The 23,836-nt window shown below is 34.9% G+C and overlaps 2 protein-coding genes across 3 annotated transcripts in view; both read right to left on the minus strand.

Annotated features, from left to right (window-relative positions):
- The window catches only part of LOC123717679 (RE1-silencing transcription factor-like), a 45,702-nt gene that overhangs the window by 3,435 nt on the left and 18,431 nt on the right, over positions 1-23,836 (minus strand). For both annotated transcript variants that reach the window (XM_045673813.1, XM_045673814.1), the window contains 13 exons: positions 23,767-23,828; positions 21,978-22,035; positions 18,734-18,885; positions 17,668-17,722; positions 13,191-13,294; positions 11,920-12,017; positions 10,515-10,689; positions 8,718-8,888; positions 6,546-6,667; positions 5,767-5,866; positions 5,100-5,186; positions 3,784-3,844; positions 2,777-2,892 (listed from right to left, as the gene is read on the minus strand). In XM_045673813.1, coding sequence (XP_045529769.1) covers positions 2,777-2,892; positions 3,784-3,844; positions 5,100-5,186; positions 5,767-5,866; positions 6,546-6,667; positions 8,718-8,888; positions 10,515-10,689; positions 11,920-12,017; positions 13,191-13,294; positions 17,668-17,722; positions 18,734-18,885; positions 21,978-22,035; positions 23,767-23,828 — 1,361 coding nt within the window. The remainder of the gene's footprint in view (positions 1-2,776; positions 2,893-3,783; positions 3,845-5,099; positions 5,187-5,766; positions 5,867-6,545; positions 6,668-8,717; positions 8,889-10,514; positions 10,690-11,919; positions 12,018-13,190; positions 13,295-17,667; positions 17,723-18,733; positions 18,886-21,977; positions 22,036-23,766; positions 23,829-23,836) is intronic.
- Positions 19,481-21,130, minus strand: LOC123717680. The gene is made up of 2 exons (XM_045673815.1): positions 20,970-21,130; positions 19,481-20,894 (listed from the first exon to the last, which is right to left on the minus strand). The coding sequence occupies exon 2, from the start codon at positions 20,862-20,864 to the stop codon at positions 19,590-19,592; it is 1,275 nt and encodes a 424-aa protein (XP_045529771.1). The 5' UTR covers positions 20,865-20,894; positions 20,970-21,130; the 3' UTR covers positions 19,481-19,589.

Here is a 23,836-nt window from a genome sequence, read left to right on the forward strand (position 1 = left end):
AGACACTGTAAATATTGATATGACATTTGCATGCCTCTTTATATATGGCTGATTGTGCGGACCCTTGTAGTTGATCGATCGAACCATTGTCAAAAAAATTCAATTTAAAATTCTTTATTTGTTTAGTTATATGTACAATAGAATTCAGATTGAGGCCTCCCAAGTCAGAGACCTGTGACAGGGAAGCTTCGCTCTCCTTTAAATTTACAAAGTTTCATCAAGGGTAACCAACACAATCGGTTTTAAAAACGAGGGTACTGCAAAAATAACAAATATATGAATATATTATGATGACTGTGTAATTGTGTGTCTTTGTGGAAGACGAAACAAATGTGTGCGTGCATGAAAAGATGGATTAAGGAAACAATTATATTACAGGATTTAACAATGCTTCTGTTTTGTTATAGTTGAGTGTACCGAGCCAATGGTTTAAAGTTGTTTTACAATTGTGGTTTGTAAGATTATGCAAGCTAAGGGTTTTATATAAACTATTATAGAGATAAGCTCAGTGATTGTTGTATTGATTACGTGCAAAAATGGTCTTGCAAATTGTGTAGCTAACTGTATTATGTTGGTTTTTTTTAAGTGTATCTGTTCTATGTGGTGAGGTTGCGTGCCTCCTAACTGTACCATTATCTTGGCAAATAAACGATTATTATTATTAGAATGTTATTGCGTGCTTTTATTTCACCATGCCTACCGCTAATAGAGGACAAAACTTTGTTTTTTTTTAAATTATCATAGTTTATTACTTAAAGATTTCATATGGAGCATGGTGGTTGAAGCTTACAAACATTTTTTTAATAAAAAAACTTGTCAAACTGGCAATGAACTCATAAGAGTTTTCTTCTCTTCCTTTCTACGCCCTTGATTTGTGAACTGGCAGTAAATGTAAAATGAGAAGCATTTCATATTTGTTTCTTTATTGCCAGTTCTTCTCTTCCGTTCTACGCCCTTGATTTGTGATTTGGCAGTAAATGTAAAATTAGAAGCATTTCATATTTGTTTCCTTATCGCCAGTTCTTCTCTTCCGTTCTACGCCTTTAATTTGTGAACTGGCAGTAAATGTAAAATTAGAAGCATTTCATATTTGTTTCTTTATTGCCAGTTCTTCTCTTCCGTTCTACGCCCTTGATTTGTGAACTGGCAGTAAATGTAAAATTAGAAGCATTTCATATTTGTTTCTTTATTGCCAGTTCTTCTCTTCCGTTCTACGCCTTTAATTTGTGAACTGGCAGTAAATGTAAAATGAGAAGCATTTCATATTTGTTTCTTTATTGCCAGTTCTTCTCTTCCGTTCTACGCCCTTGATTTGTGATCTGGCAGTAAATGTAAAATTAGAAGCATTTCATATTTGTTTCTTTATTGCCAGTTCTTCTCTTCCGTTCTACGCCTTTAATTTGTGAACTGGCAGTAAATGTAAAATGAGAAGCATTTCATATTTGTTTCTTTATTGCCAGTTCTTCTCTTCCGTTCTACACCCTTGATTTGTGATTTGGCAGTAAATGTAAAATTAGAAGCATTTCATATTTGTTTCTTTATTGCCAGTTCTTCTCTTCCGTTCTACACCCTTGATTTGTGATTTGGCAGTAAATGTAAAATTAGAAGCATTTCATATTTGTTTCTTTATTGCCAGTTCTTCTCTTCCGTTTTGCACCCTTGATTTGTGAACTGGCAGTAAATGTAGAATTAGAAGCATTTCATATTTGTTTCTTTATTGCCAGTTCTTCTCTTCCGTTTTGCACCCTTGATTTGTGAACTGGCAGTAAATGTAGAATTAGAAGCATTTCATATTTGTTTCTTTATTGCCAGTTCTTCTCTTCCGTTCTACGCCCTTGATTTGTGAACTGGCAGTAAATGTAGAATTAGAAGCATTTCATATTTGTTTCTTTATTGCCAGTTCTTCTCTTCCGTTCTACGCCCTTGATTTGTGAACTGGCAGTAAATGTAGAATAAGAAGCATTTTATGTTTCTTTATTGCCAGTTCTTCTCTTCCGTTCTACGCCCTTGATTTGTGAACTGGCAGTAAATGTAGAATTAGAAGCATTTTATGTTTCTTTATAGCCAGTTCTTCTCTTCCGTTTTGCACCCTTGATTTGTGAACTGGCAGTAAATGTAGAATTAGAAGCATTTTATGTTTCTTTATAGCCAGTTCTTCTCTTCCGTTTTGCACCCTTGATTTGTGAACTGGCAGTAAATGTAGAATTAGAAGCATTTTATGTTTCTTTATAGCCAGTTCTTCTCTTCCGTTTTGCACCCTTGATTTGTGAACTGGCAGTAAATGTAGAATTAGAAGCATTTTATGTTTCTTTATAGCCAGTTCTTCTCTTCCGTTTTGCACCCTTGATTTGTGAACTGGCAGTAAATGTAGAATTAGAAGCATTTTATGTTTCTTTATAGCCAGTTCTTCTCTTCCGTTTTGCACCCTTGATTTGTGAACTGGCAGTAAATGTAGAATTAGAAGCATTTCATATTTGTTTCTTTATAGCCAGTTCTTCTCTTCCGTTTTGCACCCTTGATTTGTGAACTGGCAGTAAATGTAGAATAAGAAGCATTTTATGTTTCTTTTTTGCCAGTTCTTCTCTTCCGTTCTGCACCCTTGATTTGAGAACTGGCAGTAAATGTAGAATTAGAAGCATTCAATATATATTTCATTATTAACCTTTATTTATTTTTCTCAGTGGTTTTAATAAAAAAATACCTTTTGTTAGTTAGTTAGCAACATTTTTTTAATATAATTAATTTATGATAATTGATTGATTGATTGATTTCATACCTTCATTTCGAGTAATCCCTGCTTAGCCATCGCCTCAACATCCGACTTGGTCATCACAATTTTCTGTACTTTCACAAATTTCTTTCCTATTTGCATTTCACACAATTCACGTTGCGCTGAAAACAAACAAATTAAATTATTAACACGTATCGCTGACAAGTCTTGTTGCTCCTGCGCAGGTCTGCACTACTGCGTCATCGTCACCAGAAGTCGCGCTATAATCTTTTTATATTTATTTTTTTATACACCACAAAACAACATTATGTAATAGGAGGCAAACGGGCAGGAGGCGAACGCCGCCCAGGGACACTGACATTGCCAGAAGGCTCGCAAGTGCGTTATCGGCTTTTCAAGAAGAAAAAAAAGAAAGAAGAATTTGGTACGCTCTTTTCTCGAAGGACCCTAAGTCGAATTGGTTCGGAAATACTTCAGTGGGCACCTGGTTCCACATCGTGGTGGTGCGCGGCAAAACATGCCTTAGAAACCGCTCAGTTGTGGGACGACGGACGTCGAGGTGATACGGATGGTATTTTAAACTCAGCTGCGTGTATTAGAGCGAACAACTCTTCTGAACACTCCCCATGGTAAATGCGGTAGAAGATGCAGAGAGATCCAACATCTCTCTCTCTCATTAGTCCAGCCGTTTACGATTTACAAACATATGGGCATATGTGATGCAATAATGGGACTTCGAAACAAAAAGTCGCAGCGCGTGTGCGATACCGCGGTCTACTCGATTGTGAGGAAGTTGCATGGTCAGCGTTGCACCATTTCAAGTTCTCATGTCAAGTATACGTATATGTTGTGTAAAGTACTGGAAAGTACTAGCAACATATTGGTAAGTTTTAGGTATACGAAACGTTTTACGATTGGATACAGAAACGTTACGGCGCGTTTCATGGAGGGGAAAGAATTTCTGCTATAAATACTTTTAGTAAATTAGATTAGACTTAGGCTTTGATATTTATAGTCTATACAATTTAGGTTAATACATATTAAAATCTTACGTCTCGCATTCATGGGCAGAGGCATTGGCTTGACACCCGGCGGCAGAGCTTTGATTGGAACCTGGAAACACATTTATTAACTATATACCAATAATAAATATAATTGGCAAAAAAAAAAACCTGTTTAGGTGATGTGAGTAATTTTTTAAGATGCGCGTACACCGTCACCCTGAAGTTAGCTATAGTCAACCTTTTAGTTTTTTTTTGAAGTTATACTTCTTTTGGCACGTTAGGGAAAAATTATGAGAGTAAATTTATACGATACGCGTACACCGTCACCCTGAAGTCGACATTTTAAAATAAAAACTGCCCAATTCTTTAATATTTTTTTATATTTAAATAACCTTTATTTAACTACATAATGCTTTGTAATAAAACAAGCAATGTATTTAATACCTTTTTTCTATTGTTAGTGTCGTTTTCTCTGTTGTTAGAGTATCGTTTTATCTATTGTTAGTGTCGTTTTCTCTGTTGTTAGTATCGTTTTCTCTATTGTTAGTGTCGTTTTCTCTGTTGTTAGTATCGTTTTCTCTATTGTTAGTATCGTTTTCTCTATTGTTAGTGTAGTTTTCTCTATTGTTAGTATCGTTTTCTCTATTGTTAGTATCGTTTTCTCTATTGTTAGTGTAGTTTTCTCTATTGTTAGTATCGTTTTCTCTATTGTTAGTATCGTTTTCTCTATTGTTAGTATCGTTTTCTCTATTGTTAGTGTCGTTTTCTCTGTTGTTAGTATCGTTTTCTCTATTGTTAGTATCGTTTTCTCTATTGTTAGTGTAGTTTTCTCTATTGTTAGTATCGTTTTATCTATTGTTAGTGTCGTTTTCTCTGTTGTTAGTATCGTTTTCTCTATTGTTAGTGTCGTTTTCTCTGTTGTTAGTATCGTTTTCTCTATTGTTAGTATCGTTTTCTCTATTGTTAGTGTAGTTTTCTCTATTGTTAGTATCGTTTTCTCTATTGTTAGTATCGTTTTCTCTATTGTTAGTATCGTTTTCTCTATTGTTAGTGTCCTTTTCTCTACTGTTAATGTAGTTTTTTTCAATTTTTAGTGTCGTTTTTCTACAAACGTAGAATAAATCACGAATTTTGAAAAGATTTTCATATTGTTACGCCAAAGATGTATAACTTCTAACGCGTGTACATAAGTACACACAAGTGTTTTTTAATTTAATGGGTTAGTAGGTGATCGGACCCCTTAACGTGTTAAGGCCGGTTCTCAAGTCTTCAACCGTACGAGCGACTCTTAAAACTGGTGTCAGCTGATCCATCACTGACCTTCAACGCATGAACCACAAACCTGTTCTAATTTTTTATATTACCTTCTTCAGTGTTTGTCCTGTGGGTGATAGTATGACGTCACTGGACGGTGACTTTTGCTCTATTGTCGGGGACTCTTTCACAGGAGTCTGTAAAAATATTAATAATCATATTACATCAGAAGTCACAATCTCATCTTGGGCGCATCATTCACAAAATATATTTCTTTAAATATTGAAGTGAAACCTTCTTTATCAGTATTGGAAACAAATTACCGTCACATTTTTCGATTACGCGTCACATTCTTGCGTTACGCGCCATCTTTTTCTTGTCCCTACCACAGTTGATGCGAAGAGATTCGAAGCCATTACAAAAATATATAATAACGATAACAATGATAGCAATAAATCTATTACAAGTAATGAAATTCTGTAATAATCTTAGTAGTAATAAGGTAAAATTAAATATTTGTATTCATGTCTATGATAAATAATAATTGCCTTTTGTTAAACTTCATCTAATTTAACTTTATTTAACCAATTTCTGTAAAGTTGCATATAGTAGATCATTTCTCACGTGTGTACACTAGAACACACACACATATTTTTTTTCACGACTTTGGTTTTTTCCTTTTGCATAATTATTATTATTTTGTGTGTTTCGTTAATAATAAATGTTATTCTTCCATAAATATTTTAGAATTAACAAAAATTTAAAAAAAAAAATTACCGTTGGAGTAGATTTGTCAACTTTCTTTCCATTATTAGTTTTCTCTTCAATCTCTTTCACATCGTTACTGGTAGTGTCTTCTTTTCTTATCTTCTCCGGTCTGAAAAAAACATTTTTACATACATTAACCAGGTCCATTAGTGAAACAACCAAATAAGGAATAATAACTAAACCGAACAAAACTTTAGTCTGTCCCTCAGATTTCTGTCTGTATCATGATCACGAGATCATAATAGGCAAGAAGGTGATCAGTCACTTGTGTCTGACAAATGTCCTTACGTAAATTTCATGTATTAATTAATCCTTTTTTAGGTTTGGGCCTCAGATTTCTGTATGTTTCGTGACCGTTTGTGAATTGAATAGGCAAGTAGGTGATCAGCCTTCTGTGCCTGACACACGCCGTTGACTTTTTGGGTCTAAGGCAAGCCGGTTTTCTCACGATGTCTTCCTTCACCGTTCGAGCTAATGTTAAATGCTCTTAAAAAGACCATTGGTGCACAGCCGGGGATCGAACCTACAACCTCAGGGATGAGAGTCGCACGATGAAGCCACTAGGCCAACACTGCTCTAATTTGAATTTCATGTATACCAACAATTTATAACACTGCCCCTGGACAACCACATTGCCAGGGGTTACGCAGGTGCGTTGGCGGCCTTTAAAATTTTTGGACATTAAGACGGGCAGCTGTCACCGTGGTGGAGCCCGTCGAAAAGTGCCTTCAAATGATTCAAGGCAAATATGTGTTGTTGTGTGTGTGATGTTATCAAACAAATCTTACACTTCTTTGCTGGCGTCCTTTCGCGGTCTGCCTCTCTTCCTCGGGGTCGGAGTAGCACCAGGCGAGGGCGACGACCCCGGCTGGAGCTTGGCTTTAAAACTGGTACGGCGCTTTATTTTCATCTGAAAAAAAATTGCGATCTTTCCATCATCATCATTATTACCATAGTGTATGGGGTCGTTCAAGTATTACGTAAGCACTAAGGGGGGGGGGTGTAAAACCCCCCTGGGTTTAGTTTTCGTATTTTTTGATTACGTCAACAGTAATCACTTACTTTTTTACACATGTTACCCACACATTGACTATACGTCGTTGAATAGTTTTATTTTATTAAAGTATTCCTACAGCTGCTCATGAAACAATATTCCAACAAATTCCATTACACACAAAAGCCAAAAACGGAATACACATTCAAACATAAACATAAAGCACAGTTTTACCTATTTATAAAGCACAAATTCATACTAAATTCTAGATTATAAGTTCTAAGTTTTATTGATCATTATAATAAATATTTAATATAAAGCAAGAATAACAAGCCATTATTAATAAAACATACTAGTTTTTTTTTAATATTTTTTAAGCATTATTAGTCACATTAAATATATCTATTTGCATGGCCGAGTTACGTAAATACTAAATAGTTTTTATTAGATATTATGTACTATTATTTTTGAGAGCTTTGCTTACTTTTGCTGACAAGGGGGGGGGAGGGGGGGATAAATTGCAGTATATATGCATACATAATACTCGAACGGCCCTTATAAGGTAAATTGGCAACAGTATTTAACAATATTACAAAAACTACTGAACCGATTTTAATGAAGCTCGTGACTGTTCCCAAAGTTGTAATTTATCTGTATCCAAGAAATTTTTTAGAAGTACGTTAATAACAAACACAGCAACTAAGTTACATTATTTCACTATAATCTAGTCATTACTAAGATCCTTCCGTTTGTAAGAGTCCAGACCGGTCCAGCCCGTGAATACATTTGACGTACATGCTTAGCGCTCTCAATTCTAAACGTAACCATACATGTAGTGGCGATGAAAGTATTTATATATATGTCGCAGATTCAACGCGCTTAATAATTGCAAAATTGGTGTTACTACCGTCGTCCGACATTATAACACAGTCAGTGCGCACGTCCGGCGCAGGCGACGTTCGAAACTCAAGTGACTAAAGAATTCACTTACTGCCACGAAACAGTCGCGCCACTGACATTTGGTAGATCACACAGACTAGGCATTGTCAATTGTCAACGTTGACAGTCTACCTTACCATACCACACCGCATTCTACGACTAACTTCAGAGTGGCGGGAATTTTGAAATATTCATTCTCCGACATATATATATATATATATATATATATATATATAGCATATCTATAACCGATTCCAAAATTCCTACATATATTTTTAGGTATAAAAAAAGTGCGTGCGTACAAAGTACGTACACATGTCAGAAGTGAAAAGTCTTTGGCAAACTAATTGTTTAAGTCTTGTTCATATTATACAAATCTAAAACTTTAGATTTCCCAGACTAAGAGGGAGGGAAAAAGGAAGATATGTTAGGAATTTAATAAATTTAATTCTCATTCAAATATTAAGTGTCGATAATTAATAAAAATTATAAATTTAATGTGTTTAATTTATTTCTTCAATATGTATATTATTCGAAGCGATTTCTATTGGTATTGTTGTGACTACGCCATTATGATAAGTAACATATTCAATATAAGTTCGTGTTTGTGTTGTGTGTTCGTTACATTATCTAAATATCTTGTAAAAATAGCTTCTATTTTGCACTCTCTCTCAGTCTTTTCTTCGACAAAAAACGCTGCACATCTTCGTGACATTTCATCCATAAAAATTTTACCCTCAAGCTCCTAAAGAAGTTTCACTTCAATGATGTATTGACAAACAACTTAGCGTAGTAAAATATAATAAAGATACCGGCAAACTTCTTGAGCAATAAACAAGGGGATGGGGGAGAGTTTGCGCATCGTACACAGCGCGGGACACGAACGTCAACTGATTTACCAATCACGCGATCGAGCCCCCCCCCGATACCTAAAAATCGCTCCTGCGCAGGCAAGAATATTTGTTCAAAAAGTTTGCCGGTATCTATATTAAAAGTATTGGTTTAAAAATACTATATTGTGACCTACCTCTGGCATACTACCCTCAATATACTCCTCGTCATCCTCTTCGGAATCGCTGTCCTCCTCTGAATTGCCCTTCAAATGGTCCCCCACCATCTTGGCGTAGTCCTTCACACGAGATGGGCGACTGGAACGACGCACTTCATCGCTCTTATCGCTTCCGTTCTTCACTAGGCTCTGTAATTATTTTTTTACTTATATTGTTCTTTGAAGTCATATCTCTATAGGCGCGTTAGGGAAAAATTACTAGAGTACATTAATTTACGATGCGCGTGCGCATCGTCACAGAAAACCACAGTCTTTTTCTGTTGTTAGTGTCGTCTACAAACGTCGTTTGAAAAGATTTTTATCTTGTGTATAACACACTAAGACACACACACGTTTTTTTTAAATTACAGAGGACTTTTAAGACTTGTACATTCGTTTCTTGAAGGACCCTAAGTCGAATTGGTTCGTAAATACTTCAGCGTCCATTTGGTTCCGCATAGTGGTTGTGCGCAGTATTATACTTTGACGTCCGATGATGAAAATAATTATTAATTGACGGTACAACCCTGTATGAGTCTTGACCTGAGAGATTGTATATTCTTTGATCATTTTTATTCCAGACAAGTGACCAGCATTTGTCTAACACATATATATATATATATTTATTTCAGATATACTGGGCTTTTAAACGATGTTTTCCTTCAACGTAAAATCGCACATGGAAAGACAATCGGTACACAGGGGATGAAGGATGAGTCACTGTCACTAGGCCAACATAACTTTTTCATGTTATGCACGTATATTAAGAATTGGGAAAATCTAAAGACAAAGAGCAGGTCGTTAATTAATTTACTCTCTTATTAATTGAGGTTCTATTAGGTATTTATTAAATAATAATTTTCTATAGAATGTATGTGTCGCAGTAAAGTAGTTAAATCAGAATTAATTGAATCTCTAGACAGTTAAATAAAGATCGATATTCAATCAAGTCGCTAAAGTTCCGTCAGACAAGTGAGTGAACGAAACGTTTAACGAGTTTCCTTAACGCTCCTAGACAACAAGACTAACCTAACCATTAACAATAGAGCAAAACACGGAATTTCCAAGCTCAGTTCGCCACGATCACACCGAAATAACAATAACAAATTAAATAATCATGGCGGAGTCTTGTTTTACTATGTATATTGTTTTACATTGTTAATCAACACGCTGGCTTTCGGTCAGACAGTTAGTTAAACGTTTTCGACGTTGCTTTATTTAAATCAAAATGCTAGTCGACCTGATTGAATATCGACATTTAATTAACTGTCTAGAGATTCAATTAACTACTTTTCTGCGACATATATACAGTTCCTGTATTATCGAGATGCTTTGAATAATAGATTTTAGTTTTTCTTCTCATTAACCACTCGCGTACAACAAAAAATCGAAATAATAAAATGTTGTTTGCTATGTAACGAATGATTGCAATTAACCCACACGACATATTAAAAATTCGTAAAATTATCTTTATATATATAATTCTATATACGTGTGTATATCACCGAACTCCTCTTAAACAGCTAGACCGATTCGAATGAATTTTTTGTATGCAGTGTTGGCCTAGGCTTCACCGTGCGTCTCTTCGTTCGATTCCCGTTCTATGTTCGCAGATTGATCATGAAACATATACAGAAATCTGAGGCTCAGACCTAAAATGGTTGTAGCGATATTGATTTATTTTTTGGGTGACACAATCGTTAACTTCATACATTAATATCCAAATCGCTTGAAATATCTTGCTTAAGATGTACCCGTATTCATTAATAAATGTACCTTTGGTATTTCCTTTACTTCTTTATCCTTCTTCTCAACCTCTCTCTTCTCTTCGTCCTTTTCCTTCTTCTCTTCTTTCTGCGGCTCTTTGTTCTCTTTTGTGAGACGTTTCTCAAACGTTTTCCTCTCGACGGCTGGTGATTTAACTAAAAATGATTTTCTTTCTTCGTTTAACCTGAAACATTTCAATAATATATAATCATTGTACATACAAGAGTAGAGGAGAAATAAATACATCATCCATACAGGCTATGCCAAAAACACAGAGTATACACAAAATAAAGTGTTGTATACACAAAAAAATATTTAAGATTTAAAAACAAATGCTGATTTTCACCAGTATGATACTAGAAACCAGGGTTACAGGATACTAGGACCAAACAGGGTCCAGAAGATAAACCACTAATATATGGAAATTGTATTAGTTTTTACATCAAATAAATTCAAAGCTCTCGTTAAACCTAAACTAATCAATAAAGCTTTTTATGAATTTGACGATTATTTACGATTATTACGATCCTTGGGATTTGCTCCAGTTGAAACAATTTGTATGACTCAAAACTTAGCGATTAAAAAGAGTGGCGAAAAAGATTCTTGCCAGTTCTTCTTGCCCGCTCTACGCACTTGACTTGCCAACTGATAATAAATGTAAATTTAGAATCAATTTAACATCTTATCTGACGTTCATAAGTGTACTTTTATATATATGAATAAAGTTATTTTGAGTTTGAAATATCGCTAATGTGAATTTATTCTGAGAACATATAAATATGTTGTATTGTCTTTGGTTAACATAGCTTTTACACTTTAAAAGAAAACAATTTTTTTAACCGGATTAAAGCTATTTGTATTATTATAAACTTATAATTATTTTACATAATTTAAAATTAAATTTTTTTCCGACATTTCGCCTCACGGTGACCACACCACGCTGTAAAGCACGCGAAACGTCAGCAAATAGCGTTAATCCGGTTAAAAAAAGGTTTTCTTTCAATATAAATGTTATATACTTAGTTTTTTTATATAGAACGAGTGGCAAACGGGCAGGAGGCTCACCTCAAGCCCGTGGAACACCCTCAATGCCAGTGGGGTTCACAAGTATTGCCTTTTTTGGAATTAGTACTCTCTTTTGAAGGACCTCCACCGATTTGGTTCAAAAATACTTAAGCAGGCAGCTGGTTCCACATAGTGCCGACAAAACGCTCACTTGTGGAACGCCGGACGTCGAGGTGGAATGCCGTATTCTGCCTCGACGTCCGGTGGAACCGCTCTGAACACTCTAAAACGCTCACTTGTGGAACGCCGGACGTCGAGTTGGAATGCCGTATTCTGCCTCGACTTCCGGTGGAACCGCTCTGAACACTCTAGAAGATGCACATACACAGAATGTTTATCTGTTGCTTACTTTAATTTAGGAGTAGATGTTATAACTTGTGTACGTCGAATTTTAGGAAGTTCCTGAACTTTGGGGGTCGATTTTCCAACGTCCGGCCGCACGTTGGTCTGAAATAGAAAATGTTAAATAATATCACGTTCTAATATATTATAGTAATCATTTTTTAATTACAAAACAGCCGTATGCTTTTATATATAATATACAAGATTTTTGGGTTTTAGACATTCTGATACTGTACGATTCTGGATGGCTCGAAGGACCAAAATGTACGATTCCTGGGTCAACGGGATGCTTCAAATAATAGAGATTTATTGATTTACTCTATATTTACCACTCGCGTGTTACAATAGAATATGAGCGAAATAATGACGTGCTAATTGCTATATACCGAATGAATACAATTCAAGTCAAAGAGAGTGCCTACGTCTGGCTATGCTCTCGGGGTGTAACTCCCATGATTTGGGAAATCGTCACGCTTATAAGTGATCGATATGTACAACCATGGCGCGTACAAACATAGGAATTTGTCAAGCTTGTAAATGAGCAAGAATGTACGAACCTTGGCACGTACATAGGGATCTTCACGCTTATAAACTAAGAATGCCTGAGTGAGCAAAATGTACAGCCTTGGCTCGTACAGATACTCTTACGATGTTTCCCTTGTCCAGCTCAATATAAAAAATCATAGACAAAAGCGTGGTTCAAAAACACAAAAGAAAATCAATGACGCTATAAGTTTTTTAGGTCTGAGCCTCAGATTTTTGTATCTGTTTCATGATTTGACAATCTAATAGGCAAGTAGGTCTCCTGTGCCTGACACACGCCGGCGATTTTTTGGTATAAGACAGGTCGGTTTCCTCACGATGTTTACCTTCACCGTTCGAGCTGATGTTAAATGCGCACATAGAAAGAAAATCCATTGGTGCACAGCCGGGGATAGAACCTACGACCTCAGAGATGAGAGTCGCACACTAAAGCCATTAGGCTGATACTGTTCAAACATTTATAATAAATATGATTCAAACATATAGTTGTTTTTAATAAGTCACTTTCTCACTAACTCATATGTCAAAAATTTACACGTTAAACCTCCTTTGGTTAGGTAGTTAATTGTCAAAATATACATCCTAAAATTTTTTTTTTCGTAAACCAAGAACAAGAATCTAACAATAAGTGCAAACGAGACAGACATATGATTGTAGTGTAGTGTGAAAGGGATAGATGTAGTAATGGCTTTTTTTATCTACGCATTAACTACGTATAAATATTAAAAATTATACCCTTTTAAGATCTTGCAGCTCCTTTTCTAACAGCCGTAAAGACTTATCCGTGAATCCTGCGCTGTTCGTGGACTCCGCTTTCACTTTTACTTTTTTCACCGGTTCTGTAAATAGTAATTTAATATAGTTTCATTACGAGTGCGGAAAGCCTGTCATTGCAAAGAGTTCGGACAAATGTCTATGGTTAGTCACGTGTACTGAACAACTATTTTTAATGCAATGCGAAAAAATTAAGCAATTTCTTCTTCTTTCTCCTCTTCTCTCCACGCGATAAATTCGTCTTATGTAGTTGTGTAGCGGCTATTTGATTTTTCCGGTAAAATGTTCTCCGGAGCATTTTGTGAAATTATACTGAATTTGGGTGGTCATTGGCATTACCAATCGTTAAAATTTTTAGTTTTGGTTTCTCACATAATACTCACTTAATTACTAAATGTTTAGTTAAGATGTCTTTTGTATATAAAAGCTTGCTAATGCTCGGCACATTCTAAATAATTTTCCCAAAAAAAAATTATACATAAACATGTTAGTTATTAATATAAATAAATATTTTTTTAATGCTTGTTCGCGTGAGACTGACGCCTGTTAAAGGTCATCAGGCCTCCACCCCTTCAGATCGACAGGTCTTAAAAAGCAGTGAAAATGTATGCTGAACAAACAAATATTATTATAATAGGTTGCAACATTAACAAACAATTGTATATAAGGAAACCACATAGTGTGTGTATGTGGGTGGGTGGGTGTGAGTGTTTGTGGTTGTATGTAAAAGGGTGTGGGTGTGTGTTTGTAGGTATTTTGGTGTGTGCATGTATGAGTTTGTGTGTTTGTGTGTAGCTGAGGGTGTGTCTGTATGAATTATTACTTAATTGTTATTCTAATAAACTACTAAATACTACATTTATTGTGACATGCACTTATAGGCAAACACAAACACGAAGAGATTGTTTAAGGTTTAAACTAATAAATAAATTATAAAAACCAAACGAAAACGGATTTCAAAGTGTTAAAGCAACTATGGCTATCCAGAACCAGCTCGTTGATTAGAATGCTCAGTCTAGCCATCGGTGACTTTTATCAAAACACGTTCTTTTGGGATGATTAAGAACGAAGTATCTCCATTTATATAGCTTTAATCGCATCGCATCTGTATTTAATAATGTGTTCGTCCTAATGTGGTTGAAAACGTTTCATTATCGGACGTCAAGGCAGAATACGAAATTCCAATGGTACCACCTCGACGTCCGTCGTTCCACAACTGAACGTGTAAGGCAGTAACGCGCACGACCACCATGTGAAACCAGATGCCAGCTATCTTTCAAAAGAGCGTACCAATCCTTAAAAGGCCGGCAACTCACTCGCGAGCCCTCTGGCATTGAGAGTGTCCATGAGCATATCGCTTATCAGGTGAACTTGGAATAACAATATATTTGTTTAATATAAACGGGCAGGAGCCTGATCTGTTGGGACAAATTCAAAATCATTTAAGAAAGACAATGTACACTTATGAACGTCAATAACGACATATGAAATGCTTCTAATTTTACATTTACTGCCAGTTCTCAAATCAAGGGTGCAAAACGGAAGAGAAGAACTGGCTATAAAGAAACAAATATGAAATGCTTCTAATTCTACATTTACTGCCAGTTCACAAATCAAGGGTGCAAAACGGAAGAGAAGAACTGGCTATAAAGAAACAAATATGAAATGCTTCTAATTCTACATTTACTGCCAGTTCACAAATCAAGGGTGCAAAACGGAAGAGAAGAACTGGCTATAAAGAAACAAATATGAAATGCTTCTAATTCTACATTTACTGCCAGTTCACAAATCAAGGGTGCAAAACGGAAGAGAAGAACTGGCTATAAAGAAACAAATATGAAATGCTTCTAATTCTACATTTACTGCCAGTTCACAAATCAAGGGTGCAAAACGGAAGAGAAGAACTGGCTATAAAGAAACAAATATGAAATGCTTCTAATTCTACATTTACTGCCAGTTCACAAATCAAGGGTGCAAAACGGAAGAGAAGAACTGGCTATAAAGAAACAAATATGAAATGCTTCTAATTCTACATTTACTGCCAGTTCACAAATCAAGGGTGCAAAACGGAAGAGAAGAACTGGCTATAAAGAAACAAATATGAAATGCTTCTAATTCTACATTTACTGCCAGTTCACAAATCAAGGGTGCAAAACGGAAGAGAAGAACTGGCTATAAAGAAACAAATATGAAATGCTTCTAATTCTACATTTACTGCCAGTTCACAAATCAAGGGTGCAAAACGGAAGAGAAGAACTGGCTATAAAGAAACAAATATGAAATGCTTCTAATTCTACATTTACTGCCAGTTCACAAATCAAGGGTGCAAAACGGAAGAGAAGAACTGGCTATAAAGAAACAAATATGAAATGCTTCTAATTCTACATTTACTGCCAGTTCACAAATCAAGGGTGCAAAACGGAAGAGAAGAACTGGCTATAAAGAAACAAATATGAAATGCTTCTAATTCTACATTTACTGCCAGTTCACAAATCAAGGGTGCAAAACGGAAGAGAAGAACTGGCTATAAAGAAACAAATATGAAATGCTTCTAATTCTACATTTACTGCCAGTTCACAAATCAAGGGTGCAAAACGGAAGAGAAGAACTGGCTATAAAGAAACAAATATGAAATGCTTCTAATTCTACATTTACTGCCAGTTCACAAATCAAGGGTGCAAAACGGAAGAGAAGAACTGGCTATAAAGAAACAAATATGAAATGCTTCTAATTCTACATTTACTGCCAGTTCACAAATCAAGGGTGCAAAACGGAAGAGAAGAACTGGCTATAAAGAAACAAATATGAAATGCTTCTAATTCTACATTTACTGCCAGTTCACAAATCAAGGGTGCAAAACGGAAGAGAAGAACTGGCTATAAAGAAACAAATATGAAATGCTTCTAATTCTACATTTACTGCCAGTTCACAAATCAAGGGTGCAAAACGGAAGAGAAGAACTGGCTATAAAGAAACAAATATGAAATGCTTCTAATTCTACATTTACTGCCAGTTCACAAATCAAGGGTGCAAAACGGAAGAGAAGAACTGGCTATAAAGAAACAAATATGAAATGCTTCTAATTCTACATTTACTGCCAGTTCACAAATCAAGGGTGCAAAACGGAAGAGAAGAACTGGCTATAAAGAAACAAATATGAAATGCTTCTAATTCTACATTTACTGCCAGTTCACAAATCAAGGGTGCAAAACGGAAGAGAAGAACTGGCTATAAAGAAACAAATATGAAATGCTTCTAATTCTACATTTACTGCCAGTTCACAAATCAAGGGTGCAAAACGGAAGAGAAGAACTGGCAATAAAGAAACAAATATGAAATGCTTCTAATTCTACATTTACTGCCAGTTCACAAATCAAGGGTGCAAAACGGAAGAGAAGAACTGGCTATAAAGAAACAAATATGAAATGCTTCTAATTCTACATTTACTGCCAGTTCACAAATCAAGGGTGCAAAACGGAAGAGAAGAACTGGCTATAAAGAAACAAATATGAAATGCTTCTAATTCTACATTTACTGCCAGTTCACAAATCAAGGGTGCAAAACGGAAGAGAAGAACTGGCTATAAAGAAACAAATATGAAATGCTTCTAATTCTACATTTACTGCCAGTTCACAAATCAAGGGTGCAAAACGGAAGAGAAGAACTGGCTATAAAGAAACAAATATGAAATGCTTCTAATTCTACATTTACTGCCAGTTCACAAATCAAGGGTGCAAAACGGAAGAGAAGAACTGGCAATAAAGAAACACATAAAATGCTTCTCATTTTACATTTACTGCCAGTTCTCAAATCAAGGGCGTAGAACGGAAGAGAAGAACTGGCAATAAAGAAACACATAAAATGCTTCTAATTTTACATTTACTGCCAGTTCTCAAATCAAGGGCGTAGAACGGAAGAGAAGAACTGGCAATAAAGAAACCCATAAAATGCTTCTAATTTTACATTTACTGCCAGTTCTCAAATCAACGGCGTAGAACGGAAGAGAAGAACTGGCAATAAAGAAACACATAAAATGCTTCTCATTTTACATTTACTGCCAGTTCTCAAATCAACGGCGTAGAACGGAAGAGAAGAACTGGCAATAAAGAAACACATAAAATGCTTCTAATTTTACATTTACTGCCAGTTCTCAAATCAACGACGTAGAACGGAAGAGAAGAACTGGCAATAAAGAAACACATAAAATGCTTCTAATTTTACATTTACTGCCTGTATTGTATTTAGTTCTCAAATCAATGGCGTAGAACGGAAGAGAAGAACTGGCAATAAACTCTCCGCAACTTTTTTTGTTGAAAAAAATACCGCCGAAAGACATCCATTGCCAGCTCGCCAGTGCGCTGCCTTTTAAGAATGTGTACGCTTTTTTGTAAAAGGTTTTACGTATACGTATACAATTAACAATTCGAATAATTTTCACCTGTTTCCGTTACTTCAACTTTTCGTTTCTCCTCAACCTGGCGAGCAACAATAGTCTGAAATTTAATAAAAATAATTTTAATTCACAAATTCTTGATTAGAAGAAAACATAGTATTGTCTTTGGTTAACATGGCTTTTACACATTGAAAGAAAACAATTTTTTAACCGGATTTAAGCTATTTGTATTATTATAAACTTACACGAGCTTTACACCGTGACCACGCGCGCTGTATAGAACGCGAAATGTCGAAAAAAAATTAAATAAAATAATTATAATTTTATAATAATACAAATAGCTTAAATTTTTGAAAGCATTTTTTGAAGTTATACTCCTTTTTTTGCCGCGTTAGGGAAAAATGATGAGAGTAAATTTTTACGATGCGCGCGCACACCGCCAAAAAAACCGACACCCTGAAGTTAGCATAGTCAACATTTTGAAATAAATTATGTCCATTTCTTTAATTATGTAGAAATATTTTTTGTGATATTTTAATAAACTTTATTTAACTAGATAATGCGTTGTAATAAAACTTGCAATGTATTAAATACCTTTTCTCTATTGTTAGTGTCGTTTTTTCTATTGTCAGTGTCTTTTTTTCTATTGTTAGTGTCTTTTTTTCTATTGTTAGTGTCTTTTTTTCTATTGTTAGTGTCTTTTTTCTATTGTTAGTGTCTTTTTTTCTATTGTTAGTGTCTTTTTTTCTATTGTAGTGTCTTTTTTCTATTGTTAGTGTCTTTTTTTCTATTGTTAGTGTCTTTTTTCTATTGTTAGTGTCTTTTTTTCTATTGTTAGTGTCTTTTTTTCTATTGTTATTGTAATTTTTTATATCGTTATTGTCGTTTTTTCTATTATTAGTGTCGTTTTTCCTACAAACGTAAAATAAAAAATTGAAAAGATTTTCTCTTAATACGCCAAAGACGTATAACTTCTAACGCGTGTGCAAAAGGTACACACACACACTTTTTTTTACTTAAATTTTAGTCTCAGTAAAACCAAGAACAATTTGACATATCATCAAAAGATCAACCGAAACTAATAGGCCGTGTTAATAAATAATAAAGATACCTGACTATCACTTCCAGCGATCGGTTTAACTCGAGTTATTTCCGCTAGAGGCACTAGACTTTGAGTAATCTCTTCTAAGGGCTTCGCGGTGATCTTCTCGATTGTAGCCTCGATTTCGACCGACTCTTGTTCTGGTAACTCAGTTTCGCTAGCTGAAAACATATTTTAGTAATAAGTACTACAGTTACTTTGTTTTAATCTTCATGTTATTGTACTTTAATTACAAGCTGCTGTGGTCTCTGGCAGAAGTACCAGCGCTGTGCAACACGTCTGCTTCACAGCATAATACCAGGGCAAGTTACAACCACAGCACACACGCATTACAAACTTAAAATATACCTTGTTTTAAAAAAAATGCATCTGTCATTGTTGTTGTTTTTTTCTTTGATTATTGTTATTTTGTGTGTTTGTTAGTAATAAATGTTATGTCTATGTCTATATTATTCTTAGTGTATATAAAATTATTTATTTACGCGCCATTTGGGGCTGTTCAAGTATTACGTAAGCAGATTTCCCTCTCTTGTGAGCAAAAGTAAGCAAACCTCTCAAAAATAATAGTACATAAACGTACTATTTATAGACAACATTATATTACTGTTGACGTAAACACAAAATGAGAAAATCAAAGATCCCCCGCCCCCACTTAAACGGCCCCACAATTGCACAAATATTTTAATATTAATTTGAAAATGTATATATATTTATATCATGTGATGTAGTGATAAAATTATATAGGAATTCACTGTATTTTTTTTTTTTTTTTTTAATAATTTTATGGCCTGGTAACGAGACCTTTAAGCCAAGTCTTATTTACGGTCACTAATTCACATGTTATTCTATCGTTTCACTTGTTTTCTTAAATCTTCCCCACGGTATTTTTGATGTATTTATATAATGCACTATAACACTTTTTGTTTTTGAGCAAATCACACAACTGGCGGCGGGAGGGATCACTAATTTCCATTATTTCACTTGCCAATATTAGTCTATTAAAAATGAATATTTGGTTTTGGCATTTAAAAAAGATATGGTTGATATCTGCGATCTCGTTATTATTACAGAAAGAGCAAATATTGTTAGTTATAATATTAAGTTTAGCGAGGTGCGCGGGTGCAGTGTTATGCCCAAAGCGCAATCTGTTGATTGTGGTAACGAACTCACGACTCACGATACAGCTAGTATTCAACTCATCATACCAGGGTCTTGTATGTAAATTTTCCTGTATACTACCATACCATTTTCCTTTCAATTTTTGATCTTCTTTCCATAATGCTGTCCATAAAAAATTTATCGAGTTATTGATATAATAATAATAATCAGTCATAGGAACCTGTACCACATTTCTGACATTAAGAGTGTTAATCCCTTCATATGCAGCTTTGTCTGCTTTTTCGTTACCAGTAATACCTTTATGTGAGGGTACCCACATAAAGGCAACAGTTATATCTTTTTTATGCAACCGTAAGACAGTATCTTTAATTAAATAAATAATATAATTAGTTTTAAAATTATTAATATTAGAATGCTTAAGGCTATTTAAAAGACTCAAAGAGTCTGTCAAAATTAGAAAATATTTACAATTATTTATAGAAATTATAGATTTTAAAGCGGCAAAAACTGCATATGCCTCTGCTGTAAATATGGAGCACTTTTTATCGAGAGCAAAGCTTTGAGCAACATCTTTTTGAGAATCATATACCGCACTTCTTACAAAATCATTGCCTTTACTGCCATCAGTGTAGATTGTATAATACTTGTTATTTTCTTCTATAAAAGCCAGTAAATCTGAATTATTTTCGATTAAATTGGATAAAATCGTAATAGGATGAGTGATACAACTGTATGAATGAGTGTAACACGACCAGTGTGAAAGTTTTTTGATGTTCGAATAATGAGATTGTATTTCTAAGAAGATCTGGCACAGAGTTGGAGATGTACCTCTCAGGAGATCATTTGGTGAAGTGAGTGGACCATCTATATTGATTGGGTGAGGTATTATCCTATTTATAATTTGGATATTATTTGATGATAATAGTTTCAGGCAGTATCTTTCTGCAAGCATAAGTCGTCTCAATATCAATGGCATAATATTTGTTTCGACTTCCATGGCCCTTATGGGAGTCGAACACATTGCTCCTGATATGATCCTCAAAGCTCTGTTCTGCAATATATCCAATTTATGTACATGAGTGCTATTTAAATAAGCTAAAGAACTATAATCAAAATGACTTCTTACAATAGATTTATATAATAATGAAAGTATTTTGGGATCTGCACCCCATGTAACACCTGCTAGACATCTTAAAATGTTAACACCATTTAATGCATTTCTAGATACATATTTAATATGTTCTTCAAATGACAATTTCTGGTCAATGATAATACCTAAAAATTTGTGTGAGGTGAATTCACTGTATATATGTAATAGGAGTTGAATATGTAAAATTCAACCTATTCATGACGTATATACCAAGTTTAGATTGTACCACCATAATAATTTTGTCATCAAGTATTAAGACAATATATAGAACTCGTAGACATGTACGTATATAACGAACTGTAGTGATAAAAAGTTCTAGCAGTTTCCAGCAATTATAATCATGTATGTGTCTATGAATTACTCGGTAACTCACTCTTTAGAAAATGATCATTGCTCTTGTGAAGGAAGGATGGTGAACAGTTCCTCCGACCTAAAGGAATCCTCAACCAGACCAAGCACTGACTTGCACGACGGCATAATGGCTTATCGAGAAGTTGTAACCTTTCGTTAGCGCCTCTCAGGGTATATCATCGTAGTTATTGTAGAATATAGGTCTACACCAGTATTTACCAAAGTGGGGCAATTTTAATGTTAAGGGGGGTGATTTGATTGTTAATGGTGGGTAATTTGATTACGGGGGGTAATTTTATTGTTAAGGGGGCTATTTGATTGTTAAGCGGCGATACGAAAATTTATGAAAATTACTTATATTTAAAAAAAGAGTTTCCTAGTAATTTCTTCCTAAAACCTATCATTTAAGTTTCTTAAGTTTTTAAGGGATTAAGAATGTATATTTAGAAGATGGCAAAAAAAAAATTGGGAAGTACTGGCCAACATCCTAAATTAGAGTGCCAACATAGGGATGCAAGTTTCATTAAAATCCCTTCAGTAGTTTCTAAGATTTGGGATCTCAATTATTTAGCCTGTATAAGTATTAAGTTAAGTACTTCTGACAGTATCGTTGTTTTGGGTTAAAACACTTACCTTCCGAATTGGTGTCCTGTTTAACCTCATCTTCATCAGCTTGGAGCTCTTCGGACATCTGCAATTTTTTTATTAATTTTAAGAAATAAAACTCATTTTCGAAGTCGAATCGATTCTACATACAGTCGAATAGTAGTATTAATAGTAGTCCCTTCTCTAATACAGTAGATATAAGGTACACAGACCAGGTGTATATACTAAAACGCGCTTTTAGACTTCATATGACGCGTTATGGACAAATGATTCACGTTAAAGGGGATTTAAATCGAATATTTAAAAGAAAAAAAACTATTATGAACGACATAAGCGCGTACAAATGATTATATCTCAGTACAGAATACAAATAAATCCCCGCGTTATACGAGGGACTAAAATCGCGTAATATGAAAAAAAGTACCGCGTTACAAGGAGGTTTACTGTGCTGTAACTGTGCATAAACTGACGATATGGTACAGGTAAATAATCCAGTGCTGCCAAAACCCTTGGGTCTTCTACCTGACACATTAGAATTTTGGATATGACACATGCCGGTTTCCTCCTCACCGAACGAGCGTATGTTAGATGGTATTACGTCTGAGAATGTTCACCCCTAAGGGACGCAAAACTCTCCAATTGTACCAAACCCATATTAAAAAAATAATTATTTGTTTATTATTATTGCTTTATACACTAAAATTACAAATTGACTCCATACTAGTTTAAAAAACTGCGTTACGGTAGAACGAACCACAAAAAACATTATTTTAACAATACAAAATTTCTGGAAGTGTGTGTCCACTGGCACTTGACATCAGGTCTACCTCCTGTATGCCCACTATAAAAGACATTGCAGACAGCAAAAAGGAAACCAAAACCAATGTCTGTCTTACTGTAATCTAAGTTAAAATATATAAAATACTAGCTGCCTCCACGAACTTCTCTTCGTCTCTTCTCTTTCTCCCTAATGTGGTTTTAGTTAGCCTTAATACCGTGACACGAAGGAATAATTTCACTGTATTATCGTCACTATAATTTGAATTTGATTTACACTTCGGTCTAAGTAACACGTGGTTGGCTATGCTAACACCAAAAATTAAAAAAGTAGAAATAATTGAATTTCACGGTATTTCGTTTACTACAAAACAAATTTAATTTAAACTTTAGCCTCAATAACACGTGGTAATCATGATATTGAATTGTAGCTTATATGACACGTTTGTCGGTTTACCATAGCAGTGCCATCTATTGATTACTTACTCAATCCAGTCGAAAAGTATCGGTCTGTTAGAATCTTTCGGAGTTAACAGATAATTGTGACTCTCAATTAATTATAGACAAATAATTTGCAATAAAATAAAATTGCGACTATAATTAAAGATCTAAGCTATCCTATCTCTTAAGTTGGACCAGACTGCTCACGGTGTGCCAATTTAATTTAAAATCGGTTAAGTAGTTTAGGAGTCCATCGCGGACAAACATCGTTACGGGAGATTTATATATATTAAGATTACGACTGGAGTCGATAAAGTTCACTGGACGTCCTTATATTATTTGTACGTGTTATCTTATTAGAGCAGTCTTGGCCTTGTGGCTTCAGCGTGCGACGCTCATCCCCGAGGTCGTAGGTTCAATCCCCGGCAACAATGGACTTAATTTCTGTGTGTATTTAACATTCGGTCGAACGGTGAAGGAAAACAACAGAGTGTGTCAATAGGAAGCCGATCACCTACGTGCACCCATTAGATTGACAAATCATAAAACAGATACAGAAATCTGAGTCCTAGAACTAAAAAGTTCAAATTAATCTTACCATTAAACTGTCGGCATCCATTTTCTTTATTTCAATGACCATACTATCACCGTCCTCTTTCACTGAAAGC

The sequence above is a fragment of the Pieris brassicae genome, chromosome 13 (genome assembly GCF_905147105.1).
Source record: "Pieris brassicae chromosome 13, ilPieBrab1.1, whole genome shotgun sequence".
Lineage (NCBI taxonomy): Eukaryota > Metazoa > Arthropoda > Insecta > Lepidoptera > Pieridae > Pieris > Pieris brassicae.